Below are 27,774 nucleotides of genomic sequence, written 5' to 3' on the forward strand. Positions count from 1 at the left end.
CTTGGGATCATCTACGACCTGAACCTGCGCTATCCAGCTGACCTCAGGTACACTTTTGAATTCACTCAAAAGATCCTGATGGAACTTGATACACACAGGCTTTCGACCAAAATCCAGATACTCAAAAACAAACTGCTCGAATGAATGATTGAAGCCATTACAGTGTTGTGACCTGGAGACAATTCAGTGCGCTAAAATGTTTTTGTTATCCTGTTTACTTGAGCTGTAGTTTTGACTGTCCATTAACCTTTTTTGTAATTTCTTACTGTTACTGTTTTACCTGAAAGGTAGAAGTTTCAAATTGAACTCTAAAGCAGTGGTGTCAAACTACTGACCTGAGACCAAATGCGGCCTGTTGACGCTTTTGTAAAGTCCTCTGTTAAGATTTTGTTCATTTGGCACACAGACATAAGATTGTTTGAGCTTTCTTCTTGTCATGATTTTTCTCATGTGTCAACTTGTGTGTACAGCAGTTTCAGTTGCTATAAGCTGCCTCCCATTGTAGTCAGTGTCAGCCCTAGTGGGTAAAAGATTCTTGCAACCTCATGATGTTGAAGCTTGTGACCCCTGCCCAAGAGGCATAGCCCTTGCCATGGCTGGAGCTAAGAGCTCAAAAATGTTTTGAATTTATTGGCAATATGTTCATTGAAAAAAAAAAAAAAAAATCTTGTGTCACTTTATGTTATGTTAAAGTGTACTTAAGGGTGCTCTTTAAACCTCAGTGGTACTACTGTACAAGCATTTAGATTTTTCTCTTAACTTTTTAAGTGAATTTGAAGAACAACACAATTTCAATGGAAGCTAATGACAGTACTTTACATGTTTAATTAAAAATTAGTTAGTTGTGAAGCATGTTTATGCTTTCCAGTGTTTTTGTATAACAGACTGTTTTGAATGGTTATCAACACTTAATAAAAGTGCTGTTATGAGAAAAGTTATTTTTTTGTGTTTAAGGTCTTTTCTATTTTTAACATAATTTTAATTGGACAAACTAAACCCAGTTAAGACTAACTTAACCACATCAGGTTACTCTTACTCAATAACCCTGTATTGCTTTAATGTATAACCAGTTCATTCGCTGAACTTAACTATATCACATAAGTTTAACGTAGGCTTCATACATAAGAAATAAAGTAACCCAATTAAGTTTAAGTCACTCAAGTCACTGTTGTACAATACACTTTAATCTATTGAGTAAATTTTATGAAAACTGGTTTATTAAAATCTACTTAACAAAGTTATGTGACACCACTTGACATAACATTTTGAAGTAAATCTAACATACCTTTTTTTGAATGCAGAACTAAACCAGCGCGTCCGTTTTAAAAAGGGCAAAAAAAAAAATAAATAAAGTTTCAAGCCATCACATTTTTTTTTTCGTCAAATTACCCCCCCTCCCCCAAAAATACAAACCAAGTAACACATGCTTCTTCCCATATGTAATTGGAATAAGTAATGATTTTTTTTGTTAGGGTGGGGAAATGTCACAGCCATGTAAGAAATGTGCGTGCGTGCGTGCGTGCGTGCGTGCGTGCATGAGAGAGAGAGAGAGAGAGAGAGAGAGAGAGAGAGAGAGAGAGAGAGAGAGAGAGAGAGAGAGAGAGTGACCTACCTGCTCATTGGCACGTGGCCAGAAGATAGCCATCAGGAATACAGCTGTAATGGGTGGCGCTAGAAAGCTGGTCACTGACTGGATATAATCAAATAGCTGTCCACTATTAGCTGTTTGGATGACTGGAATCCACAACAGACTAACACACACCAAGACCAGGATGAACAACCTGAAAATACAAAGAATGGCATTATATTGTCAGTGATTAAAATGGCCACTGAGAGACAGACCAATTGCTCGACACTCTTTAGGTTGAGTTTGTCTGAAAGCAAAACTTTGGATTAAAGGAAGTTCAGAAGGGGGCCTGGATCAGAAAAAAATATACTAACTTATAATTTACTTATGATGAATTAAGAAATCATTCCTCAATATCTCAAGGTCATTTTTAAGAGATGCCAGTTACTCAATGACAGCTCTGTTTATTTTTATAAATCCAGTCAGATTGTGTTGAAATAATTCAACAGGCCCAATCTGGAACCAGCAACATCACATATTTAGGTTTTAACATTTCCCAAGCTGTCAGAGCAGTCAATCCACAGAGCAGCAAATCTCAATGCCTGGGCTTTGTGTATACCGTTGTTGAATTAATAACAAACTGTATACCTTCCTTCCACCATTTGGAAGAGACTTAAGGCACCAGAGTTTCCAAACTAAACATTACTTTCCTAACTAAAACAAAATAATCAAACAGTTACCAAACATTGTAAACAAAATGTAAAAAAAATATTTGAATTCTTATTCATTTGTTTAAAAAAAAAAACAGTTGTGCATTCAAATCTAAAACAGAATGTAATCAAACTTATTAAATTAAAATAAAATGTAGATGCATAAACAAAACAGAGTATTGGTTGAACATACAATAGTGCAAACAGTTACCAAACATTGTAAACATGAAAAAAAATACATTAAGTGCAACGTCTTGCAAACAGAAATTCTAAATACAACATAGCAGCTGAACCTGAGAATAAAATAATAAAAAGTTGGTCAAACAACAACTTGGTCACACATACAAATAATAACCAAACATTGTAAACATGTAGTGCAGTGTCACACCACTCATGACCTGTGAATGCTCACTTAATCGGCAAATTCTTTCTGATGAAGGCAAGTATTTCTGCTCCTTTTGATGTAAGTCTATTTCTCTTTTAATCCACAATGTTGGAAACTGTGCTGAATCTCTCACTTTCTACACTAGTGCAGGGGGCACAGAGGTATTTTGCAGCAGTGGCAGCAAGGCAAGGTGATTGGTATTTGTTGACTCCCCAGTACTGGTATGGGTTGTCTGATGCATCAATGTTTTTCTCTGTAAGATATCCATGCAAATTCTTAAATTCTTAAATGATGTGCAATCAACTGACAAAATATTACCATACCATAGACCTGTAGTCCCCCTGTCAGTGCATCTTTTGCACGCTTTGCAGATTGTGTATAACATAGGTTAGGCTAAATATGAAAAACCTGATGACACTAAAACTTGAGGCTGATTAGATTAATATACAAATGAATATATATATTAATTTGTATAAACTATATAAATAATGTAGGCCTATATAATTTATGTTCTACATGTTTTAAAAATGTACAGCATGGCATCTCATCAATTACAGTAGTAGTGTTACTGTGGGGAGAAAAACAATCTACAATATAGTAATGATGTAGTTAGTTAGTTTACAATCTTACCTGCCTTTATATCTCGGGTCCAGCAGGGTGGCAAGTGCATGGTGTCAAAGTGTTTGTTGACAGCTTAAAGCAGGGTTTTTTTCATTGTTTTGATGCCAGTATCTGCATCGTCTTCTTTAGCCAGGATGAGTTAGAGGACGGTGACAGCTGGAATGAAGTCGGCGGTGGAGGCAGTCGATGAGCTTACTTTTCTTGTTAGCTCTTCAAATGGTGCTAGAACAATGCTCGTTTTTTTCTAGCAAAGCCCACTGGTTAGCGGTCAGTGTACTGGGCAGGTCATGGTCAGCAATGTAAGCACAGAGGACTCACTTCTGTTCCAGAAGACTCAAGCAGGTACTATTCCACCTTGTTTTGATGTCTTGTTGCAGGCATTTAGGTTGCATTTGCATCTGGACCTGGATATCTTGCAGCTGTGAATATGCAAGTGGAGAATGTTTAAAATGTCCCACAATTTGTCTACCGATTTCAATGGCATCGCTCACACTCCGTTGTGACAGTTGTCCCTCATTGACTAGAAACTGCAGTGTGTGAGAAAGCAGCCTAAGCTCCGCACCCCCATGTTCTCCATGGCCTTTTTCATTTTACTTGCATTGTCCCCGAGTATGACATGCACTATATTCAAAGGAACGTGCCACTGGTCAAGCAGCCTCTTCTCCTGTGTTTCCCTGCCGAGTGAGTATGCTCGAGAAGAAGGACCTCACAACGCCTTGCCGCACCACGACACTTTCACCCTTGGTGAATCTACATGCCACGATGGGACTCCGGGACCTCGCACCATTCCCCTCCGCACCAGTTTCACAGTTCTGAACATTAAAATAGTTGTTATTCACGGTCATCTGTGGTTTGAGTCGTGCTTTTGGGTTCAAATCTACATAAATCATAACCGAGCATCTGCCAAAATCAGTTGCTGGGCTGTACTGCTCTTTTTGTTTCGTTGAGCTGCAGAAATTCAGCGTGCTCCTTAGCATGGTGCTTTCTGATGTGCTTGATTATAATTGGTAATATTGTACTTTGCAGTAGTACCACCACCACCCCTTGAAACATTTACTTTGCAGACATTGCAAACAGCCGTCAAACTAGTTACAAATGTTAACTGTTACAAAGTAAAAAGATAAATAAATAAAAAAAAATAGATGAAGTTGCAGTAGTCTGCGGGCGAGTAACTAACTGTCCATCTGGACAACTGCAGCTCCAGAAGGTCAGACATGTTGAGACACTGGTGCCACAGCACAGAGGAGCTAGCTAAAAGAGGATGGAGACGAGTGTATTGGTGGAGAAGGGTTGAATTTGGGACACGTGACGTGAAGCCAATCCAGGACTTCTTTGAGTTCAATTCCGCCAATGACAACAATTTCATCATGCAATGTAAACGTTGTGTGCACGGGGTCAGAAATTCACACTGTGTTTTAAGCATCTTAACATGCTCCACATCTCACACCAAAAGTTATGCAACATCAGCAGACACCTTAGCACACAGCACTGTAGCGTGTATGACTCAAAATGAATAAAAAAGTAGTTAAAATAGTGTGTTTGTGCAAGCAGCTACTTACCTGTTTGTTGACATCCGTGTGTTCCGGTAGCTACAAACACACTGTTTTAACTACTTTTTTATTCAGTTTGAGTCATACACGCTACAGTGCTGTGTGCTAAGGTGTCTGCTGATGTTGCATAACTTTTGGTGTGAGATGTGGAGCATGTTAAGATGCTTAAAACACAGTGTGAAGTTCTGACCCCATGCTGTTAGCGTTCAATGCTACATCTCTGTTCACGGAGCTCTGTAATGGCTGGACCAAATTTGTTCGCGTCTTCGGTACTGGCTAGTCAAGGGTAGCTTGAGCAATGAAGCTGCATGTTTAAATCGACCGAAGTTCTCCTTTAAAGTCTGCCAGTGACCCATCCATGATATAGTCTACTCTTTCTACATGGCACTTTGAAAAATATGAATTAATCTATCTCTTTAAAAGCAAGGGATCTCTCTTTTAGGCCATAAGGTGAACCTGTTTTTCGTTTCATCCTGTTCCCATGTCTGGGCACTAAATGATTTTTGGTTCTTCAAAAAGATATATTGGTTTTGACAGAGAAAAAAAAAGTTCTCCTCTTGACATCCTGCAGTATTTTTTTAATTAGTGTTTAAAGTCGGGACTGGCCTGGAGGTGACATGGATGGGATTTTTTTTTATCTCGTGAGTGCGACTTACTATCTCGCACGCGCCAGTTACTATCTCGCGCGCGCGACTTACTATCTCGCACGCGCGACTTACTATCTCACACGCAGCAGTTACTATCACGCACGTGCGACTTGCTGTATCTTGTGCGCGCGAGATGGTAAGTCGCGCGCGCAAGATAGTAACTGGCGCGTGCGAGATAGTAACTCGCACTCGCGAGATAGTAAATAAGATGCAGTGGCACTCTGGCTCAAATGATTGAATGAAGTGAACGTTGTGGTGTTAACTCAACAATGATGGGACGCTGGAATCATGAACAAGTGCCGTTTACTTCAACAACTTATACTGTAACATTGTTCTCAGTAGCAGCGTCGTATCGTACATAGTCGCCATGTTGTTGCACTCTGACCTCTCTCCGTGCAGCATGTTAACTATGACCTGTCTTATACAACAGCGCCCCCTTGTGATATAAAGAGCAATAGTATCTGTTTTATATAATAACAGAAAAAAGCAAACGTGTTTAGTGTACTGTGAAAGCCGGGAGAATGTGGTCTGTGTGAGAATGTCGTGGAAAATTGAAAGTAAATGTAGGTTTTCTGTCACAACTTTCACATGAATATGATACTATATGCACCTGCATCCATTGTTAATCGTTTGTCCTGATTGCCAGTTGTGACTGCTGCAACGTTATTTCAAAAAATAATTATAACCAAACTGCTATTACCTTTACAACTCCTACATCATGGCTAGCATAATAGCCGTTGAAATAGCTATGAAAACACCTGGACATTCATCGTGGATCATCAAAATACCTGTTACATGTACCTCTTACCGTTACACAATAACAATAAGACACTTTATTAACTTTAATTAATTAATTAATCAATTAAAATTCTGAGATGGTCTCGATCCATGATAATAAGCCTGCATTTTACCGACTGCACTGTTTAATTACGTCAAAATGCGCTTGAATTAATATCTCGCACGTGCGAGATGCTAAGTCGCGCGCACGAGATACAGTAACTCGCGCGTGCGAGATAGTAACTGGCGCGCGCGAGATGGTAAGTCGTGCGCGCGAGTTAATAAGTCGCGCTCGCGAGATAAAAAAAAAAACATCCATGTCACGTAGAGCCCTGGAGGTGACATGGATGGGATTTTTTTTTATCTCGTGGTGCGACTTACTATCTCGCACGCGCCAGTTACTATCTCGCACGCGCGACTTACTATCTCGCACGCGCGACTTACTATCTCGCACGCGCCAGTTACTATCACGCACGTGCAACTTGCTGTATCTTGTGCGCGCGAGATGGTAAGTCGCACGCGCGAGATAGTAACTGGCGCGTGCGAGATAATAACTCGCACTCGCGAGATAGTAAATAAGATGCAGTGGCACTCTGGCTCAAATGATTGAATGAAGTGAACGTTGTGGTGTTAACTCAACAATAGTATCTGTTTTATATAATAACAGAAGAAAGCAAACGTGTTTAGTGTACTGTGAAAGCTGGGAGAATGTGGTCTGTGTGAGAATGTCGTGGAAAATTTAAAGTAAATGTAGGTTTTCTGTCACATGAATATGATACTATATGCACCTGCATCCATTGTTAATCGTTTGTCCTGATTGCCAGTTGTGACTGCTGCAACGTTATTTCATAAATTAATTATAACCAAACTACTATTACCTTTACAACTCCTACATCATGGCTAGCATAATAGCCGTTGAAATAGCTATGAAAACACCTGGACATTCATCGTGGATCATCAAAATACCTGTTACATGTACCTCTTACCGTTACACAATAACAATAAGACACTTTATTAACTTTAATTAATTAATTAATCAATTACAATTCTGAGATGGTCTCAATCCATGATAATAAGCCTGCATTTAACCGACTGCACTGTTTATTTACGTCAAAATGCGCTTGAATTAATATCTCGCACGTGCGAGATACTAAGTCGCGCGCACGAGATACAGTAACTCGCGCGTGCGAGATAGTAACTGCCGCGTGCGAGATAGTAAGTCGCGCGTGCGAGATAGTAACTGGCGCGCGCGAGATAATAAGTCGCGCCCGCGAGATTAAAAAAAAAACGTCCATGTCACCTCCAGGGCTCCGTAGGGCTCCGTACTTTTCCTTGATTAGTGGAACAATATTTTCGTTCCGAGTAGTAACGTTTTTGTCACGTGCTTCGCATTCGACCAATCAGGTAGCCGCGCAAATCCAAGATGGTGGTGTCAACAACAAGTAGCGACGACGAGGAAAATGCTCTAAAACATCTTAAAAAAGTCCGAAAAAAGAATCATAAAATATGTTATATGCATCTAACGGCTGTAAGAAATGAAGAGGTAAATGATTTTACTCTCCCAAGGTGGAATACGTACAGAAACTGTGTACAACGGTGGCTTTGCTGCCATGGTGAAGGTCAAAAAGTAGCCGAGACATTCAAACACTGTATGTTGGATTTGAAAATGTTCCCGAGGACGCTGGGTTTCACCCGACTTGCTACCGGCGTTTCATTGACAAAAGGCGCTTGTATTTTGCCGAGAAACGGGCCAAACGGCTGGCTGGATTTCAAGATGCACAGGGGGGCGAGTCTGTGTCATCGGACAACGTTAGTGCGTCAGGCTCAACAATTGACACTCCGCGAAAAAAACTTCGATCCAAGACGGGCCTGCCAATAGTTTCTGCTGGCCCTTTGCTCCCTGCCTTGTGCATAATTTGTAAGAAAACGGACAAGATCATTACTGTGGGAGGCAAACGCCAGAAGGACCGTCTGTCACAGGCAGAAACGTTTTCAGCAGGTAAGCACACGCACAGTACACATAGCTAGTGTGCGAACTGTACCGCGGCATTCGGGGGGCTCACTTGTAGGCCCAATCGGGTATTTACATGAGAGATTAAGTATTAAAATGAGAGTTTAAATCTAGCGGTCAAAATAACCGTTTACGGCCGTTCTAGTAGTGTTGGAGTTCCGGCCCTTCTCGTGTTAAACAGATTTATTTCTTTGCATAAGCAAAATACTTCTTGTTATGAGGATCATCTCTCTGGCCGCTGTCCGCGGTGCTGAACCAGAGAAGCCCTGACGCATCACTACCTGCCAAGTCTAACGTCATATACAACACAGTGCTAACAATGAATAATACAGTTTATACAGATTAGACCTTACCGCTTGGCGCAAACTCTGTCCCCGCATGGATTCCGCATCTGTGCGTTGTGTCAGTTCTGTAATGTCTAAAAATGCATTGTCCGTCTCCTTTCCCTCTCACATCACACCGCACACATAATGAGATATGCGAGGTATTCTCTCCACTGCTGGCTGGTCCAGGTAGCCAGGAGAGAGGCAGGTGCAGTCACCGTCTTCGGCGGCCTCTGAGCTTAAAGTCCATCTACACTACAGCCTCTGTCGGTTCGTCCTGTATCATGGTCACCCCGGGCCCGGCTGTTGGCGGGCTTTCACCGGCAGCACTTCCCGTGGGTGCAGCGGTGGTGTCGGTCCTCAAGCTATCATCTGCCGAAGAACTCACCTCCTCAGAGTCATTCGTCTTTGATCTCTTTGTAAATCCAAAATTTGCGAGTAGGTTTCCCTGTTTTCTCTTAGACGTGATGACTGCAAAACATGGCAGTAAATACGATTCAGCAGGGGTGTCGCTAGGAGTGCAAAACATCCGGGGCTTTAGCCCCGCGCAGTGTTGCCTCAGTTACCTTGAAAAAGTAATCTGATTACTGATTACTGATTACTACTTAAAACTCATTCGAAGCTTGATAGTATTTTGTCGCCAGCATAGAGTGAACAACAAACCTTAATATTCTCATCTTAAGCTGAGAGGAACTCAAAATAATGACTGTATTTCCAGCTAGAAAACGCGCATCTCTCTCCTCCCTCCAATGTGACTTGTCGCAAACGATCACTCCCCGAGACAAGAAGAAAGCAAAAATATACATTTTTACTAAGGAAAATGACAAAAACAATGATAAGTAACTTTAATCTGATTACTGGTTTGTAAATATTGACGTGTTAGATTAGTCGTTACTGAAAAAAGTGGTAACGAGATAGTCTTTTTTCAACGGGGTCCGGGGAAATTTCGAAAATTTCGAAGATTGGGCTGTTTAAAGATGCAATTTCAACATAGTTTGAGAAGGAAAGGAAGGCCAATCGCTGGGGTCCTCATCGTCATGTTTTAATCACAAATAGAGCTAATTTTCCCTCACTAGGCCTATATTTACATTAAAGATATTATAGCCTATAATAAGACCTGTGCTGTGTGCATAGGCTGTGAGAGCAGGTAGAACATTCCCTATTATAATTTCTTGACTTTATTGTCTATCTGCATCAGGCCTACAGGAGGATTTGTAGGGTATTAAGAGAAAAACGTCGTCATTTAACATCGTCAATAAACCCAAAAATGTAATACAAATCTGCAGCATTTAATGTAATAAACCTACAAATGTAATCTATTTTCCACAAGAGCCGCTGCCTAACTACAAACGTAACAAACGATTACCTACTAATACTACTGACCGTGGGTGCAAAATCCAGCTGCTGACTCTCCGCTGTCACACAACGGATCCCCCGTGACCAAATTGTCAGCTGGACTTCAGAAGAGCCGGAATTCAACACTACTAGAATCGCCGTAAGCGGTCATTTGGACCGCTAGATTTAAACTCTATAATCTGTCATGTAAATACCCAACTGAGTGATGAATGCATTCATTGTCATATTAAAAAAAAAAAAAACGAAATAACTAATTAACACCAACGTGTACATTTTAATAAGTTTAATTATGATTAAACTTATTAAAATGTACACTTTGGTGTTATTTCGTTTTTTAAATGTATATATTTATCAAGATTCATATCATCGCACATATAGTAAACCGTAGTTATTTTATATTTACACACGATTTTAATAGAGAAAACTCAGAACAAGAAAATTAACTATTGAAAGTAACTTTTTGATAATTAAACATTTTATTTTAACACTTAATAATATATCATAAATTAATAATAATAATCCAAAAAGCTGGAAACGAAGTGGTCTAAAACAAAGACAAACAAAGAGTCGTTGTGATCACTGGTCACAGTCTACAGATTACCTCCGCTCTCCTCACAGTAACCAAACACTGGCTTGTGGCATTTCAAGTGTCCGACGTTTGCAGCTCTTTTGGACCGGCACTGCCTCGGTGTCTGTGTCAGCGAAGATGGCCAGTGGCGGTCTTCTATAACATCCTTGACCTGGCTGGGATCAATGCCCGCATCTTATTCAAGAAGCAGCAGCAGGAGAGCCCGGAGGAAAGTCCTGCAGCAGCTGGCAGAGGAGCTGAGGGCAGAATACATGGAGGGCAAAGCGGCCGCGGCAGTCGACACATGGTGGGCAGCAGCGGAAACAACCACCGCAGCAGCAGCAGCAGCAGCAGCAGCAGCAGCAGCAGCAGCAGACACGGAGACGGAGGCAGTGCCGGTCCAGAGAGCGGCAAACAGAACCAAACCTCGGACACTTGAAATGCCACAAGCCAGTGCGTGATAACTGCAAGGAGGGCGGAGGTAATCTGTGAACAGTGATCACAACGGCTTTTTTTTTGTTTTAGATCAGCTCGTTTCCAGCTTTTTCGATTATTATTATTATTATTATTATTATATTATATATTATTAAGTGCTAAAATAAAATATTTCATAATCAAATAAGTTACTTTTAATAGTTAATTGTCTTGTTCTGAGTTTTCTCTATTAAAATCGTGTGTAAATATGCAATAATTACGGTTTACTATGTGCGATGATATGAATATTGACAAATGTATAATTAAACTTATTAAAATGAACACTTTGCTGTTATTTCGTTTTTTTTTTTTTATATCATGACACAATTAATGCATTCATCACTCAGTTGGGTATTTACATGAGAGATTATAGAGTTTAAATCCAGCGGTCCAAATGACCGCTTACGGCAGTTCTATGTTGAATTCCGGCTCCTCTGAAGTCCAACTGACACTTTGGCCCAATGAGAAACATATAATTTGACCGGATCTAACTCTAGGGTTGTGAAAAGCGCGTTGTTATGCCCTAACCAAGATATCGATCGTTAAGATTAATTGAATCAGATCTGACTGAACCCGCCACAATGGTAAACTGATTCAGTTCACCCGCCAGTACACAAACTCACCTGCATTTGGCAGGTGGCGGGTTTAATTTCCATCCCTGTTATAAACACTGCAGTATTACTGAACAGTAGGCTAATAGACAGCTATGGTCATATCAGTGGCGCATAGAGGGGGAAAGAATAACACTGATGTTGAATTTGCAACAATTATTCGGACTCTGGTGACAATGTTGCATTTGAGGCTGCTGGCCGTTCGACATGCAGCCACATAAAAACCTTTCACTATTAGACAATTATATTAGATTTTTTTTTTTATTATTATTTTTTTTTTCAAAGCATGAGATCCGGGGCTATTCCCAAAACATCCGGGGCTATAGCCCCGAATGCCCAGGTTTAACGACGCGCCTGCGATTCAGCGCCGAAATTATGCGGGTCCAGCAGGTCCAGCACAAATGGTCCAGCGCAGTCTCTTGTTTTTTTTCGTTTCCGATGTCTGATTTAAAGTGACGTTTAAGACATAGCGCCCCCACGCTTCAATGGTGAGGACAAGAATTGCATGCAGGCCGGCATCTATCTATAAATACAAGGAATCTCTGTCTGTCTGTCTGTGTGTGTATGTGTGTGTTCCTCAAATATCTCTGCGGATCAGGATCAGACTGACCTGAGAGTTTCAACATGGCTGCTGCGTGGTTCAAGGGTGTGCTATTTCGCATTTGTTTGGACTGCAATGATACCGTTAATAAATTATTTCATAAATGCTTTACAAATTCCACGAGCATTGTCCACCGGAGCCACTACAGTCATGTGCGCACCAGAGCCAATCACTGCACACCGTGGCCACGCGCGCACCAGAGCCAATCACTGCAGAGCCCACCGCGACCCCCACCTTAAGAAACAAGCAGATTTATACCTGCAGCGGCGCGAGCTGGACCGGGATTTTGCCGGCGGTTCGGTCCCGTTCTGTTCTGTTCTGTGCATCTAAACTGACTGTTGTGGATTAATGAGATTAAATGAGTCTGGACCGAGTCTGTTCGGGTCTGAGGAGATCCGGAGACGCGCGGACAACAAAGTGGAATCGGAATCTGTGGATGTTCGTGTGTAGCTAGCCGCTAGCTAGCAGCTAGCTGCTAGCCGCTAGCTACACGGCCCACCTCCCGAGGCGACGGACCGGAAGCATCGGCACGTCCAAAACCGGACCTAGGGTAAATAATGTCCGCCACGCTTTTTCGCGAACATTGCCGTCACGTTTGCTTTGTGTCTGGTGCAGGAAGAAACTGTAAAAACAGGCTTTTGTCACGAAAATGTCCAAGCAGCAAGTTTGGTTGTTGAGGAACAGGAAGTTGTGGGAGGGACCTAGGCGGATGATTAACATGCAACGACGGTCGGTGTGTGTGAGAGTTGAGAGATTTGTGACATTTAGCGTGTTTGGAGTGTGTAGTTAGTGTGTTATGTAGTGTTTGGTGTAGTGTGTTTAGTGAGTAGTGGAGTCGTTTTTTTGTTTAATGAGTCAGAATAATGAGGAGAAGCTGAATGTGGAGCAGGCAGTCCAGCTCTCCATTCAGCTGGAAGGAGCACAGGCAGACCTGAGCATTGCCTGCATTTAAATGTAAATAGTTACATATAACTTTGTAAATTTTTTAAATGTATGCACACATTTAGATAAAAAAGGTTTGTTAAACATATTTGTGGTTTTCACAGTAAAAAAAAATCTAACTTTTTCTACTCAGATTTCATGTTTTTTTTTTGTGATTTTAGGTCCATTGTGTTAATACAGTATGTCAAAATAAAAAAATTAACTGTACAGTCACACATGTGAGGTGGTGCTGAAAATAATGACACCAAGTAAATAGCTTTTAAGATGAAATATAATGGCAAAATCAAAAATAGTCAAAAACAGCCAATTATACCCTGGAATATCGGATTTCACAACAAACCTAAATATCACTAACGTCCCACCTTCAAACACAGCCTCATTTGGCCATCCATGAAAAAGCTCCTTAACCTCCCACTTTTTTATAGGAATACACTTTTCTTACGGGCACTGCACTAGTCTTTATTAAAGTGAAATAGTGATGCGCAAATCATACATGATTTTATTTCCAGTCATTGAAGCCTAATTTTACACATGATCCATGATTATGACAACACAAAAAAAACAAAAAATCAAAAAGGAAATGCATGGGAAAAAAACTGCATTATCTTATCTTTTTTTTTTAGGCCAGTTGATGAATGCTGCCAGGATAAAACAAGATAGAAGCATTCTCTTGCATATTCAAGACAAAGACTGTGTGGCCATGGGGGTGCGTTACCACAAGTCCTGTTACAGACAGTACACCAGGTTTCTGACAAAGTCTACTGTAACAGTTACTGGGACCTCAGACGAGGAAGTGTGAGTTATTATATTGCATTATCAATTATATACATATTATACACATTCATATTCTAGATGCATGACACTGTATCTGTCATGCATCTAGAATAGTGCCGCTAGTGTGTGTGTGTGAGCGTGTGTGTGTGTGTGTGTGTACGTTTAATTTCAGAAATGAACCAACCTTTGATGCTAGCTACAAAAAATTCTGCGAGAGAATCATCCGCCAAAGGATAATTGTAAATCAAGAGGTGCTGAGAATGAACCAGCTACGACGAATGTTTTTAAATATGGTGAAACATGAAGATTGTGGTGCTTCAAACTACAGGTAATTGAACAACCAGAAGCTTCTTTGGCAGCGATGTAAAAAACTTTTCATGCTGGAAAATATCAAAAGAATAATACATAATTTAGATAAATTGAAAAAAGGCTTTGATATATTTAAACTAAACTCGTTTTCAGTATGAATATATCTTTATTTACACCCTTGTGGTCATCTTTCCCTGTGCTCTTATGTTGCAGGCAGGATAAATTGAAGAGAAGGTTGACCCTGGACTTTCCCCAGCTGGTGTTTAACTGCCCCGGCAAGCGCAACATCTGTGAACTGGTTTTTGTTGAGACATTGTCTGTAGATATGCTGATAGACAGGCTACCTCCTCCATCAGGTACAGACACAACAGAGTCATCTGAAGTAAGCCAAGCTGAAACTGACACTGAACACACGGCAAGAACAACAGCTGGTCCGCGAACTACTGAGGACACAAGGAATCTTTATAGTGCAGTGCTGATATTGAAGCGGCTACTATGTGACTCTCCCAGTATGACGTGCCCCTGGCCACCCACATCAGATGATTTAAATGTGTCTGATGCAAAATCTGTTGTGCCACTTGAACTGTACAATGTGATGGCTTGGGTTGCAGGTGCAACAGAGGAACCAACATTAGCCTGTTATGTTGATATTCCAGAAGATTTGAACCTAAAAGTTATATATGTTTGTCAAGACATTATGTATCTTGCATCTAAAGGTCGGAGGCAGACACCCAAATCATTATGTCTTGGCCTAAGTATTCGCCATTTAACAGGTTCCTCACAAGTTGTGTCACTGCTGAGTGGACTAGGACATTGTGCTTCATGGGACACAGTTGTCAGTCTAGACACTAGCCTTGCTCAACTACAACTACTAGAGGGCAGAGACAAAATCGCGGTTGGATTCTCGAAGAAGACTCCTACAATACTGGTGTGGGACAATATTGACTTTGGGGAGGAGACACTGTCAGGTCGTGGAACTACTCACCATACAAATGGCATTATGCTGCAAAGTTCTGTTGCTGAACCTGTGTCAAGAACAAACAGACAACCACTACAGAAGGGAGTGTCCTCATTCAAAGCACCCCCTAGCACTCCTGTACAACACTACCAACAGTCTAAAAGACAAGGGCCACAGAACTTGTTTCATCATCCTAGTATTCCACTGCAGCTGGAAACATACAGATTGAACACTGTGTCTGCAGCCCAAACTGAACTGGCATATGTTTTTGTAAAATACATAGATGCTGAAAGATGCACAGTCCCAAGCTGGACAGGTTTCCATACATTGCTTCAAGGTGATGCTACTCTGCAAAAGTCAGCACTGCATTATCTTCCAGTCATTGAGGCTTCACCGACAGAGATGTCGACGGTAAACACAATTCTGAAGTGAAGTGTCCAAATTGCTGATCGGCTTGAACTGGACCATATCGTGTTAGTGTTTGACCAAGCTATATATGCCAAAGCTCAACAAATCCGTTGGAAAGACAAAGACTTGACAAAGCGTCTAGTGATAAGACTAGGCGAGTTTCACACATGCATGTCCTACCTTGGTATTCTAGGAAAAAGGTTTGGAGATGCAGGACTGCAAGACATACTCATTGAGTCTGAAATTGTTGCCCCAGGATCCATCAATGGTGTGATCAGTGGTCATCACTACAACTGCAGCATGAGGGCACACAAACTTATGTATGAGAGTCTGCAACGCACCAGAGTTAGCACCTTCTTAGACTCTTTGCCACCAGTGGAGAGAGATGAGTGTTTGGATGTCATTAATGAGATCAAATGTGCATTCCCAGAGAGAACAATGGATGTTTTCGGTGCAAATGAGAAATTTGACAAAATGTGTTCAAATTTTGCAGACTTTGTGGAAAGGAGAAGTGCAGAAAACCCAACGTTTGCCTTCTGGAGTTCATACATAGACATGGTGCAAATACTCCTTCTGTTTGTGAGAGCAACGCGAGAATCAGACTGGCAACTTCACCTGTCAACAGTGCGCTTGATGATGGCATGGTTTTTTGCTTACGATCGTGTGAATTATGCTAGGTGTCTACCTTCATACTGGCTGGAAATGGTCAATTTGCCTGTAACACATCCTTCTTGCCACAACGACCTCAGCGTTAAAGGCCAGTGGACTGTCCAACGTCAAAGTGTCCATGGATTTGTCTCGATTGCCTGTGACCAGGCTATTGAGCAAACATGCAACCGAGATTCCAAGACAAAAGGTGGTTGGACAGGGATAACTCAGAATCGTGCTGCAGTTTATCGCTGGATATTATCACAACATGAAAGGGCTGCTATAACAAGAAAATGTGAGTCAATGGCAAGTAAATCTCCTGAAAAACGGAAACGAAAATACCTTGACAGCACACGGATTCATGCTGATGAAAAAAGGCTGTGACTAGAATAAGTTCCACCCTAGATTCCATGCTGAACCCTTTTGACACACACCACAATGGTATTGTGTGTCTTAGCTCTGGGACAGTAGCAGTTGAAGAAATCAAGAAGGATTTGCTCCCAGCTCCAGACAAGGGGGAAAAAGCTGTCAAAGAGTTTATGGACCAGCGACTTTTGTCAAGATCTGTCGACATATTCGCTCCCATCAAGGCACTAAAACTGAAAACCTTTAGTGACCAGGAAAAGACGAAGAAGAAATTTGCAGCGGGCAAGGATGTGATTCTACGGGCTGACAAGAAGCTGTTCTCCAGACTGCTCATAATAGACCAGAGTAGAAAAATTGACCTTAGGGAAATTCAATCTACTCCCTGGGAACGGTTTCCTATCCTCTAGCCAGTACGGATGGTTCACTTGCCAAAACAAACAAATCAGCTCTCATGGATTTATTAGAGGCTAAAGGTGGGGACTGCCTAGTTGATAAAATCCCAGCAAATGGAGCTATTCTGTTTGATGGCATGGCGGTCATACAAGCCCTTCAGTCCAGACCACCCACCTTTGGAGAGCTCGCTGAGACCATACTACAATACTTAGTCGAGCTTGCTCTGCAATACAAGTGTGAAAGGGTAGACTTTGTGATAGACCAGTACCCTGAAATGAGCATTAAAAATGTAGAACGGTCACGTAGAGCTGTTGGTGGCTCACAACAGGTGCAAATTTATGGAAGGGACCAGAAGACACCAACCCAATGGAAAAAGTTTCTATCTGATGGAACAAACAAACGGCACTGGCTGAATTCCTCTTTGATGTGTGGAAAGATGCTGATCTAGCTAACTGTTGTGGGCAAGGACTTGACTGTGTACATAGCACATGGAGAACTGTGTCACTGCTTGAAGGTAACAGATGGTTCACAAACTGTAAGTGCTGTTAAGGATCTTGAATGTGATCATGAGGAATGTGACACAAGGGTGTTCTTATATGGACATCATGCTGCACAGGAACATGAAACAGTCATCATTAAGAGCCCTGATACAGATGTGGCAGTTATTGCTTTAAGTCTGCAGAGAGATTTTCCATGTAGTTTGTATTTCTTCACGGGAGCTGGCAACAGGACAAGAATCATTGACCTTGCTAAGGTGTCAACGGCCCTTGGAAACAGTGTGTGTTTGGCACTTATTGGAATTCATACCTTCTCAGGTTGCGACTCCACAAGCGCGAAAAGGAAGAATACCTGTCTGCATTTACACATCTGGGAAGCAGTTTTGAATTGGACATGTCTACATTTGATGTGCTGAGCAAATATGTGTGCCAACTGTATGGCCAGTCATCTGCAGAAAATGTTAACAATGCAAGGTACAAAGCATTCTGCATGGCATCATCAGCTTTGCTGGAACTCTCAATGCCCCCTACAAGTGAGGCCCTGCACCAACACTACAAAAGGGCAAACTACCAGGCTGCAATAATGAGACATTCTCTCAAAGGTATAATGTCTGCCCCTTCACCCATTGGCAATGGATGGCACATTGAGGATGGGGAGTTAAAAGTTACATGGATGACTACAAATCCTGCCCCTGAGAGTGTGTTAAAGGTAGTCCACTGCAGCTGCAAGCAGAGCAAATGTGAGACGGGAAGATGTTCCTGTATGTCTGCAAGACTGTCCTGTACTGATTTGTATCGGTGCCAAAATTGTGCCAATATTTCCATGGAAACAGAGGATATAACCACATGGGAAGATGGCTCTGATGATAGTGATAGGGATGACTAAGAGATGGACAATGTCTCCCTTGTTCAGAATACGCAAAGTCACAGTGACCTTCTGCTTCAAAACTTAATCCGTTAATTCTCTAATCAAAATGTGAGTTTTTGCCAAATTTGAGAGAAATGTCTGAGTATTCTTTATTTTTTTTAGTTAAGTTAAAGACTAAAAATAAAAACAAAACGTGAGGTTACAGTGCACCTTCAAAATATAATAAGCGTGAGTTTGTGCCAAATTTGAGGAGAATTTATTAAAGCATTCTTGAGATATGGCTTTAACAATATGTAAATTTAAGAGATAATAATAATAATAATATTTAAAAAATACTTAAGACCTGCTGTGACATCAACACATTGTTTTGTTCAGGTAAATATTGTTTTATACCATATTGTGTATCGATTCTTAACTGTAATGCGTCTTTTGTTGTATTGTCAATTTTTCTGCATTATTCCATATTTTGATATTTTGTCAGCCATTTTGGGCCAAAGTGTTCTTTATTTTATTTTATTTTTTATTTCCCCTTAAAACCCAGAAACTACTGATTTTTTTATTGTATAAAACACCATTGTTTAGCAAAATGTACCATGTGTATGTTCAATTGTACAGGTTGCTATTCACTTAAATTTAAGCGTTTTTTTTCTTTTTTTTTGTATATTTCATGGTCTAAATTCAAATGTAAATATGCTAATGCAAAAATACTTGTCTCAGATGTTAGGTATATGTATAAATGTCAATTTGTGAGAGAGATTTTGTTTCCAAAATGAATGTAAATAAATGTACAAGCAAAAGCTGCTACATAAGATTTTCGTTTTTTTGTAATTCACATTTTTATACATTTATGGCTCTTAAAAAAAAACTGCAGGATATCTTGAGGAGAACTTTTAACCCGATGTCCACAATGGTATTGTCTATGCAAAAATGCAAAAAAAAGTAGTGCCCAGACGTTGGAACAAAAATCACTTTCTAGCCACTTTTTCCTAGTTCACCTTATGGCCTATTTCTCTCTCTCTCTCTGTGTGTGTGTGTGTGTGTGTGTCTGTCTGTCTCAAATATCTCTGCGGATCAGGATCAGACTGACCTGAGACTTTCAACATGGCTGTTGTGTGGTTCAAGGGTGTGCAACGTCGCATTTGTTTGGACTATAATGATACCATGAATAAATTATTTCAGAAATGCTATAGGAATTGCACTAGCATTAGTAACCATAGCCACCATAGTCACGTGTGCACCAGAGCCAATCACTGCACACCATAGCCACGTGCACACCAGCGCCAATCACTGCAGAGCCCGACTCCACAACACACCTTAAGAAACAAGTGGATTTATACCTGCAGCGGCACGAGCTAGACCGGGATTTTGCCGGCGGTTCGGTCCTGTTCTGTTCAGTGCATCTAAACTGACTGTTGTGGATTAATGAGACTAATTGAGTCCGGATCCGGAGAGCGCGACCAACAAAGTGGAATCAGAATCTGTCCCCAAAAGTACCCATCTGCAGTCAAGATGGCCGACAAGGGCGCCGCCATATCCACCTTATTCCTGACTCTGTGAGTTTACCCATGGTTAATAGCGGTATTCGGTTATGCCAGAGACGTTCTACTAAGGACTTTGGTTATGCTCTTCCGGTTGAACTGGCTGACCTCGGTGTTTACGCTAACGTAGCTGTCATGCTCGCTCTAAAAACCGGCTTTTAACACAAAGAAAGCGATAGAATGGATAAAAATCGGAGGTGGATACACAGTACAGATGTTTTAATAAGTCGTGAGGACAGTTCTCACAGTGCCTCACCCGTCAGTTCTCACGGAGGGGGCAGATGACATGAAGCATTAGCCCTATCGACATTATGTCGATGTAGCTAACGTCGGGCTACTGCTTATCTTATATTTTCTGAAGGTGTTGATGGCAGAGAATTACGCAGTTACAAATGCACAGAAGCATACAACTACCTGCACAGCAACAAAATAGGGAAAGTACTGTTGAAGAAACACAGCGAGTTTATATTTCTGAAGGCAGCAGTAGCACCCAGCCAGAGTGTCAATCAAACTAAATGTACAACGTGGATAATGCTGAAGGAAAGTGGAGTCGTGGAGACAGGCGGCTGCTCGGACATTGCCGGGTTAGGGAAGTCATGCAGTCATGCAGCAGCTATACTGTGAGAGATATTCATAAACCCAAATATTTATGTAAGTGTCAGAGCCGCGAGCCGCGCCAGTCTCTGTTCCTCCTTCCTCAGCATGGTGTGTAGGGCGCCATTAGGGATGGGTACCTTCCACATTTGAACTGATACGGTACCTTTACTCGGTACCTGCGAATCGGTACCGGTATATATCGGTACCTGTTTTCGGTACTTTTTTGCGCATATTTGTAGTAATTAAAGTTATTTTGTATATTAAAAAAAAAAAAGTCAAAACTTCTGAATTTTGAATATTTGTTGAAGTGTCTATCCATGGTCACATTATGCTTGATTTTTGATGATCTAAGCACTAATAATAACAATCATGGCGACAAAAAATTAACAAAGTCTGCAAATCAAGATAAGAAACTGCAGTGATCTACTATTATAAATACGCACCATATATAGTTTTAATTATTGTTATTATTATTATTATTATTATTAGTAGTAGTAGTACTATTTTTCTGCATATTCTTGACTTTGAATGGGAGCATCTGTAACACTGCAGTTTCTCGTCAGGCATCAATGAAGTATTTCTGATTCTGATTCATATATTATGAAGTCAGTTATTTAAACTTTAATTAAACAAGTTGACAGTATGGTAGAAAGATGTCACATTTACATGTCAGGATCTGGTTATTATAGACACATATTAAATATTTAACTGTCATGTATCATCACAGTAACAGCATTACATACATTAGCAGCTTTAAACACTTGTAAAAACATTATAAAAATACATATTGTGGTTTGGTGCGGACCTGTATACTGAACATATGAGGAGTAGTTAATGTTTATAGTCATCAGAGAACGTTACGTTGTTTTTGGTTCGTATCTGTTTCCTGAATATATCCGTACGTGTGTGAATGTGTAAATGAGAGGCATTAACTTATGGCACTTTGTAGAAGTGAGCTTTATAAAGTTCACTTCATTGACTCATATTAGTTCACAGGGCTGAGCTGCCTCCTCCAATATGGCGGCGACGTACGGTCTAGCGCTCAATGAGGCGTCTATGTATATATGTCTATATGTGTCTATGGTGCGACCCACAGCCGGGGAGTTTCAAAACCAGGAAACAGCTGATCACAGCAGTCAGTCCATCACTTCATCCGCGGACGTCAAGATGAGCAACTGGACAGCCGCTGAGATCCAGGAGATGCTAGCGTCTCCTCGGTCTCTGTAGCTGTCTTCATTGTCCGCTTGTTGTTGTAGCGGCAAGCTACTACCGGTCGCTACTTTCAAATTAAAAGCCCCCCGCTAAGAACCCAGTTCTAAACTCCAATGCGGTGCAATGTAAAGCTTTTATTTTGAAGACAAATTACGTAACACGCTCTTCTGCGTCCACTGCCGTCGCCCCGCGACTTCCGCTCTAACTGACGCCCGTAAAGGTGCGTTCAGGTACCGAAATGTGGTACCGATTGATTTCACGTGACTGATACTCAGTACTTCGGGGGGAATTCGGTCGGTACCAATAAAAGTACCGAATTCGGTACCCATCCCTAGGCGCCATGCTGAGGAAGGAGGAACAGGAGGAAGTTTGTGTAAGTTGTTGCATACCTGTCAACCCTCCCGTTTTCCCCGGGAAATTCCGTCATTTTAATCATCTGTCCCGCCGTCTTCCCGTTTACATATTTTCCCTTAAATCTCCCGTGTTTCCCCTCCAGCCCAGCAGGTGGCAGTACAGTAGTTGTAGTGCCCCAAGTACGCATGAAGATTCGTGAGATTCAGGAATCAAGCGGGATTCGAGTCGTTAATTCCTTAAGTTTCGTTTCATTAAAACCGAAAGTAAACACGGTCGCTACATGACTGGAGGTCTATTTTTAGAATGGCAATTGAATGAATCAGAGCTACGTTATCAATTAGTTGTTGAGTTTAGTCAACACGTGAGAATTCCTCTGACATGGAGAGTCTCCTGTTGTGAGCTACATGTGTGAAATAACAACTATAGTCTGGACTTTGTCTGCACTGTATCTGTGTAACAGGCTTCATTTAGCGTCTCTCCCTCCCCTCTGGCACCGTGAGTTACCATGGTTACTGAAACTTTATAATGATCAACAAGATGTTTTTGGTTAGTTAGACTGTACAAAATCATGAATGTAGCCTGATTGTAGAGCTCAATGCTGAAATCTTGTATTATAACATAGAACATGTAAAGCCTCAGAGCTGCTTTGATTATTAACAGTATGTTAGTGATGACAGAAAGGTGATAACTCGCCATCAGACTGACAAGAATGCAAAAGTTGCTGTTTGCATGATGTATTTTTCTGTTAAACAATAAGTGGCTCACTTTAACAATATTATTATTATTGTTAATAATAATAATAATGATAATTAATGATAATGATGATGAGAAGAAGTAGAAAAATAGCGTACTGAAAAGTTCTGTCGATGGTTGATTATTTGAAAGAGTAAAACTTGAGAGAAGCTTGGCAAAAAAAAGGCACAGTTTGATTTCATTGATTGAAAATTACATTGAAAAGACAAAAAACTGTATAGAACAGCTGTTCAGATCATCCTCCTGTAAAACAACGTTGGTCAAATATTTAGTGTGAATGCTGAATTCCATACGTTTTTTGGCACCTATCTCCTCCTACATACTTTGTGCGATTGAAACCATTCAAATATCAAAATGTTCAGCTTTTTAAGGACATTAGTGCTATTACTTTTGGCTTTTCTATCTGTCATACTTTTGGAAATATTCAGCTTTTTCTGCAAAATTTTGCCCATTCATCCTTATGGGGATTTTTTCAAATTTCATTCTGCTATAACTTCAGCATACGTTCAGCTATTCAAACCGTTCGAATATTCAAATGTTCAGCTTTTCAACTTTTTAACTTTTCAAATTCAGCTTTTTCCTTCAAAAATTTAACATTGAATCAAATGGGAAAAGCTTCAAATCCTCTTCAAACCTCATCGACTTTCAACCTCTACTTGTTTCTCATACGTTAAGCGAGAGACACCATTCAAACTTTAAAACAGTCTCAAGACCTTGAACTATTGACGATGTATTCAGTTTTTAAAAATTTAGTACGGTTTTGAAAATATCGCAGTTTTAGTTTTAAGGATTTTTAGCTCCTCTTCTGATTTTATAATGGGTGTGTATTGCATCAGCTAGGGTGTGTGACATCATCAACTGCCGCACCCCAGAGTGAGGAGCAGTTCCAGAAATGAGAAAAAAATTCTGTTCAGCTTGATTTGGATCCCATATCCTGTACTTGACATAGACAATATAGGCATATAAATGTAGGAAATCTTATTGGCTTTCAGCTGATGGTCTCATTTCAGCTGTAGGACTTACGGTTTTGGATTTAGAAGCCCGAGAGCGACAAGCACTCCTGAATCTTCCCCATAAGCCGCAATGTTGAGCCCAAATTTCTGGAGGATCGCAGGCGGTACATGTTTTGTCTCTCGCTCCTGTGCCCTCATTATGCACTCTACAGAAATATAAATGACATGAGTGCGTTCAGCAATGTCTCCTGTAACTCAACATGTAGCATGTTTTGCCAATAACTATAACAGTTTCCCAAAAATCGCAGGAGTTTGGAAGGCATTTTCCCATTCATTCCTTATGCGTACATTTTCGTCTTTGTTTCTGCTCCTGGTGCAGCATGTCTGCAGCCATTTTAAGCTCTTTCTGGCTTTAACTTCTCACCTTTCAGCCTTTTTTCACCTTTTTAACCCCTTTCTGCCCTCTTACTCTGCAACTCTTTGGCCTTTTCAGTCTTTTTTTCACCTTTTTAAGATCTTTCCACCCTCTTACTCTACAGCTTTTTAGCCTTTTCAGACATTCATTTTTCTGTATTTTCAGCTCCTTCAAACATTCAACTTCATGTTCAGCAATTGAAATATTAAACTTTTTCAACTCTTTAAGCCCCCTTAAGTTTTTCTGGCCTGTCAGCTTTTTAAAATATTCTTCTTCCTGCCTTTTCAACTCCTTCAAACATTCCGCTTCATGTTCAGCTATGAAAATGTTAAACTTTATGAACTCTTTTAGCCCCCCTAAGCTTTTCTGCCTTTTCAGCTTTTTAAAATAGTCATCTTTCTTTTTACCAACAGACACCATTCCAACTTTATAATATATAAATATTTTGGTGAAAACTATAACAGTTTTCCCAAAAATCGCAGGAGTTTGGCAGGCATTTTCCCATTTATTCCTTATGGGGACATTTTCGTCTTTTTTTCTGCTCCTGCTACAGCATGTCTGCAGCCATTTTAAGCTCTTTCTGCCTTTACCTTCTCACCTTTAAGCCTTTTTTCACCTTTTTAACCTCTTTCTGCCCTCTAACACCACAACTTTTTGGCCTTTTCAGTATTTTTTTCACCTTTTTAAGCTCATTCCGCCTTCTTACTCTACAGCTGTTCATATGTTTTCACCTTTTTAACCTCTTCCAGCCCTCTTACTCTACAGCCTTTTATATATTTGCACCTTTTTAACCTCTTCCAGCCCTCTAACTCTACAGCTTTTCATCCTTTTTCACCTTTTTCGGTCCTCGTCAGCCTTTAACTTTTCATCTTTTTTGCCTTCTTTCATCATTTTAACCTCTTCCAGCCCTCTTACTCTACAGCCTTTAATATTTTTTCACCTTTTTAACGTCCTCCAGCCCTCTTACCGAACAGCTTTTCATCACTTTCATTCCTTTTTCATCTATTTAAGCTCTTTCGCCCTTTGACTTTTTTACATTTTCATCCTTTTTTCACCTTTTTTAACTTCTTCCAGCCCTCTTAATCTACAGATTTTCATCCTTTATTCACCTTTTTAACCTCTTCCAGCCCTCTTACTATACAGCTTTTCATATGTTTTCACCTTTTTTAACCTCTTCCAGCCCTCTTACTCTACAGCTTTTCATCCTTTATTCACCTTTTTAACCTCTTCCAGCCCTCTTACTTTACAGATTTTCACATGTTTTCACCTTTTTAACCTCTTCCAGTCCTCTTACTCTACAGCTTTTCATCTTTTTTCACCTTTTTAAACTTTGTCAGTCCTCGTCAGTCCTTTTCACCTTTTTTGCCTTCTTTCACCTTTTTAAGCAGATGCAACAGATAGCCAAAAGAGATGCTAACCTGTAACCTACTGCAAATGTAGCCTAGGCTAAAAAATGAAAGGACATGCAGTGAATCAGATTATTTTAAGGCCATGTTCAATCACAGCATGAATTATCCATCAATAATATTATTTGGATGTTTGGATAGATAAGTAATAATGTGACTAAACATGGCATTCGGTCATGATTCAGTAGTATACTTAGACTTTTCATTTTAAAAATTCAACAGAGGATGAGACAGGAGAGAGAGATGAAGAGGTTGAAGGGACAGAGACAGGAGGAAAGGAGAGAGAAAGAGCAGGAGAAGGAACCAGTGAGATGCATGTGGAGTCAGGTCCATTATCAGCCCATGACCCAGCTACATACAAAGGCCATTGTCACTGCTCTGATGAAGAAAAAGGTAATACTTCTTGTAAGCTATGGTATTACTGTACTTATTGTTACATATCTCCCTCTCTCACACACACACTCAATCACCATAGCCTTTACCAAACACTTAATTAACTTAACTACAGTTACAGATCATCTTAGTTGTAGTTTTTGTGTGTGTGTGTGTGTGGGGGGGGGAATTTCCCTTATTTTCAAATCCCAATGTTGACAGGTATGAGTTGTTGATGTACTACACGAGACATTTCTGAAAAAAACTTCAATTTTCATGAATTGTTGTGGCAACCAACAACGGCACATGTTGTACCAGAGCTCATTTTAAAAACAATTTAGCACTTATGACCTAACGCTAGTTGTTTAGGGCTAGCTTAGCGGCAGCGGTCAGTCATGCAGTTGCAAGGCAACCAGAAACAGAAAACCGCCGGTGGAAGTAGTTATCTGTCATGGCAGCCCCCATAGGCTTCCGAGGAGACAGGTGGATATCCAATCCATTCCGGAAGTCCCAACCGGACGTTGGTTAATCACCAAAATAAAAGCCGCCATTTATCCAATCCCTACCGGAAGTCTCAAGCGGAAGTTAGTTAATCACCAAAATAAAAGCTTAAAAAACACCTACATTTACACCATAGACTGTATGGTTAACACATAACATAATTCTATGCATTTTGTGCATTTACATGTTTATCGTAACGGTATAATTGATTAGTTAATTGTTTCGCCACGACTTTACTCAGAAGTTAGTTAGAAGCCTATAATAATCACTAAGTTATAATGTTAACATTTCATGGATTTGGCTTCAATATCAACGTTATGAATAAAAATGTGAATATTATGTTTGTGTGGTGGTGGTAGGGGGCACACACACACACACACACAAACAATAGGACTGAAGAATAACTAAGATTAAATAAACTGAATTCTCAAATTAAATAGAATTGATAAAACAGTCACAATAAATGTCATACTTACTAGCAAATTAGTACATGGTAAATGTTAATTTAAGTTAAGCTGGGGCAACCGTGGCTCAGGTGGTAGAGCGGGTTGGCCTATGTTCGGAGGGTCAGCGGTTTGATTCCCGCCCGGCCAACTGCTTCATGGTCGTTGTGTCCTTGGGCAAGACACTTCACCCACCTTGCCCCATGTGAATGTGTATGACTGCTGTATGTTTGAGGTGGTGGTCGGAGGGCCCGTAGGCGCTGAATGGCAGCCACGCTTCCGTCAGTCTGTCCCAGGGCAGCTGTGGCTACTATCGCAGTTTACCACCACCAGTATGACTGAGTGTGAATGAATGGATCCTGGAACCCTGTCAGGCGCTTTGGGTGACTTGAAAAGCGGCATACAAATCCAATCCATTATTACTGTTTCATTGATTTACAATTAATATTGATCATAAATATTAATATTACGGTTATTAAACACAAATACAATGTTTGTGTGTGTGTGAGTATATATGTGTATGTGGGGGGCTGCTCACACATATCATTCACGCTAGAACTGAAAAATAAGGCCAACACTGTAATTAAATAGTTACACATAAAAATGAACACATCTCCAGACCCAGGAACTCCCTGTTCTGTTGCATCATACTTGTCTGTGGCCACTGTGTTGCTCATGATGCCCCCCTCATCCCTGGTGGGTGAGGAAACGACAAGCTGGACTGATGTCTTTAGCTTAGTTTCTTTATTATGCTTTTGAGCAAACAATGTGTGGGTAGTCTGTACTGTGCTTAATGAAAGCATCCTCTGGTGAGACGGCTCGGCCATATACAGGAAAGACGGAGAGAGCATGCCAGCTTCCTGCAA

At 40.7% G+C, this 27,774-nt stretch overlaps 1 protein-coding gene across 3 annotated transcripts in view; it reads right to left on the bottom strand.

The window, feature by feature from the left end:
- The window catches only part of slc5a9 (solute carrier family 5 member 9), a 139,277-nt gene that overhangs the window by 22,812 nt on the left and 88,691 nt on the right, over window positions 1–27,774 (bottom strand). For all 3 annotated transcript variants that reach the window (XM_030433430.1, XM_030433431.1, XM_030433432.1), the window contains one exon: window positions 1,613–1,781. In XM_030433430.1, the coding sequence (XP_030289290.1) occupies window positions 1,613–1,781 (169 nt within the window). The remainder of the gene's footprint in view (window positions 1–1,612; window positions 1,782–27,774) is intronic.

The sequence above is a fragment of the Sparus aurata genome, chromosome 11 (genome assembly GCF_900880675.1).
Source record: "Sparus aurata chromosome 11, fSpaAur1.1, whole genome shotgun sequence".
Taxonomy (NCBI): domain Eukaryota; kingdom Metazoa; phylum Chordata; class Actinopteri; order Spariformes; family Sparidae; genus Sparus; species Sparus aurata.